Source organism: Phaseolus vulgaris, chromosome 7, assembly GCF_000499845.2.
Source record: "Phaseolus vulgaris cultivar G19833 chromosome 7, P. vulgaris v2.0, whole genome shotgun sequence".
NCBI classification, from domain to species: domain Eukaryota; kingdom Viridiplantae; phylum Streptophyta; class Magnoliopsida; order Fabales; family Fabaceae; genus Phaseolus; species Phaseolus vulgaris.
Window position 1 is genome coordinate 6,610,311 of NC_023753.2, and position 2,817 is coordinate 6,613,127.

The 2,817-nt window shown below is 38.4% G+C and overlaps 1 protein-coding gene across 1 annotated transcript; it reads left to right on the forward strand.

Annotated features, from left to right (window-relative positions):
- The first annotated feature begins 285 nt into the window (after positions 1 to 285).
- Positions 286 to 2,529, forward strand: LOC137829486 (cytokinin hydroxylase-like). Its single transcript, XM_068636292.1, has 4 exons — positions 286 to 637; positions 749 to 978; positions 1,160 to 1,774; positions 1,873 to 2,529. Exons 1-4 carry the CDS (start codon positions 355 to 357, stop codon positions 2,305 to 2,307), a joined length of 1,563 nt encoding a protein of 520 aa, XP_068492393.1. The 5' UTR covers positions 286 to 354; the 3' UTR covers positions 2,308 to 2,529.
- The last annotated feature ends 288 nt before the right edge of the window (positions 2,530 to 2,817 follow it).

The window sequence follows — 2,817 nt, forward strand, 5'->3', positions numbered from 1 at the left end:
ATTCTTCCTCACTCTGCAAATTTTCACTTCCGAACATAATTAAGCTGTGTTGACAAAACCTGCAAAACAAAACCGACCAAAACCTTTGAAACACAAAGACATGTGGACCCAAAAAGGGACAATATTCAAACATATCAGAGGGTCAAAAAGGTCAACCGCAGCAAAAATAATAATAATAAAAATAAAAGCACAAGTGTAATAACTCCTTCCTTTCACAGTACTCCAAAGCCACCCATTGATTCTCCTATCCAAAACCTTCTTATATAAATACTAACATACATTACCATATCCTCTCCACAACACAACCATAATCTTAGAAGCTTAAGTGTTACATAGATACAAAGAGAGAGAGAGATGGAGTTTGTAGGGCTATGTGGGGTTCTTGTTGCCTTCTATGTACTACTTTGCCTCTTCTTCTTCTTCATACTAACTTTTTCTTGGTGGGTTTTCCCTAACCAAAAGCTTAAGATGCTTAAGAAATGTGGGTTGGGAGGGCCAACCCCAAGTTTTCCACTTGGGAACATTGAAGAGATGAAAAAAAACAGTATCATTCAATCTTCAGTTGTTTCCTCAAATCTCTCACACGATATACACTCTTCCGTTTTCCCTTACTTCTCTAGCTGGCAGAAATCTTATGGTAAGTCTCCCATGTCATGGACATTTATGTCCATTTTATTGAATAACTCGTATCCGTCATGATATGGAAGTCTTGTTAAGTATGCATTTTTGCATTTTTTTGTTCGTGTAGGTAAAGTGTTCGTGTACTGGTTGGGCACGGAGCCATTTTTGTACATTGCAGAGGCAGAGTTTCTGAAGAAAATGTCGACAGTGGTGATGGCCAAGAGATGGGGCAAGCCAAGTGTGTTTAGAAATGACAGAGACCCTATGTTTGGGAGTGGTTTGGTCATGGTTGAGGGTAATGATTGGGTTCGTCAGAGGCACATTGTTGCTCCCGCATTCAATCCCATTAACTTGAAGGTATCTTTCCATTATTAAGTTACATTTGATTTAGTTGCTCACAATTTCCTGCACTCATTGAATCCGGTTCAACTTGAAATTTAGTTGGAGTAGCTTTGATGATTCTGTTATTCTTGTGGGTTCAATAGTTAATGGCCATAAGCATACATCTAATTGTTTGGCATTATCTTTTGTTATATAGGGAATGGCAAATATGATGGTTGAATCTACGAATCAAATGATAGATAGATGGGTTACCCAAATAAACTCTTTCAACCCTGAAATCGACGTGGAGAGCGAGATTGTAGCAACAGCTGGAGAGATCATAGCAAGAACAAGTTTTGGCATGAAAGACGATAATGCAAGAGACGCGATTGTTAAGTTACGAGCCTTGCAAATGACACTCTTCAAGAGCAATCGGTATGTAGGGGTTCCCTTTGGCAAGTATTTCAATGTGAAGAAAACGTTAGAGGCCAATAAACTTGGGAAAGAACTCGACGAGCTCTTGTTGTCCATCATAGAAGCTCGGAAGAATTCACCCACCAAAAATTCTCAACAAGATTTGTTAGGTTTGTTGCTGAAAGCAAATAATCAGGTTGATGGACGGTTAGGGAAGACGTTAACATCGCGAGAAGTTGTTGATGAATGCAAGACCTTCTTCTTCGGAGGCCATGAAACCACAGCACTTGCTATTACATGGACCTTGTTGCTTCTAGCCATGCACCAAGATTGGCAAGATCAGTTGAGAGATGAGATACGAGAAGTGGTGGGTGGTGGTGACAAGCTTGATATCACATTGCTCTCTGGTTTAAAGAAGGTAACGTTCGTTGATGTATTTATAATATTTGTCCATCTATGCTCTCCCTACATTAAGATCTTGCATGTAAACTAAAAATGTCTTGACCAAACATGCAGATGAAGTGCGTGATGAATGAAGTTCTAAGACTGTACCCACCAGCACCAAATGTGCAAAGGCAAGCTAGAGAAGACATTAAGGTTGATGATATAACAGTGCCTAATGGAACGAACATGTGGATAGATGTGGTGGCCATGCACCACGATCCTGAACTATGGGGAAAGGATGCGAATGAGTTCAGACCAGAGAGGTTCATGGATGATGTGAATGGTGGATGCAAGCACAAGATGGGGTATTTGCCTTTTGGGTTTGGAGGGAGAATGTGTGTTGGTAGGAATTTGACCTTTATGGAGTACAAGATTGTGTTAACCCTTCTTCTCTCTAGGTTTACTTTTAAGGTTTCTCCTCATTACAAACATTCACCATCTATTATGCTCTCCCTAAGGCCAACTCATGGACTTCCACTCATAGTTCAGCCCCTTCAGAAAATTTAACCCAATTCTTTGTACACTCTCACACTGATAGTTTATTCAGCCTTGTAGATATTAAAAGTTCAGGAGTATGTTTATTCAACTCAATTTTATAGAGATGTGTAGACATTGATCATAGTTCGGCTCCTTCAGTTGTTGATATACAAGGTATGCGTTTGTCACTGGGGAAAACACTGTAAGAAATTTTCAGGTGGTGATGGTGAAGTTCTGTAATGTTTGCATCAACGTCGCTCATGTACTTCAATCTCTGTCTTAAGTTCAGCAATATTTGAGGATTACTTTAAAGTAAATTACTTATGTTTTTGGAATAGTATAGTGTGGGCTTCAAAGTAAAATAAAACCAAATGACTTATAAACCACTGTATAACACGATATTTGAAACATTAATATTTAACTCAGTTTACGCCATGAACTTTAAAAAGAGAATAGAGCACTTAAAAAAACATTTTATCAACATATTATTATAATTGGATGAATAATGAATTTGAAATTAATTAGTATGTGAATTGAGAT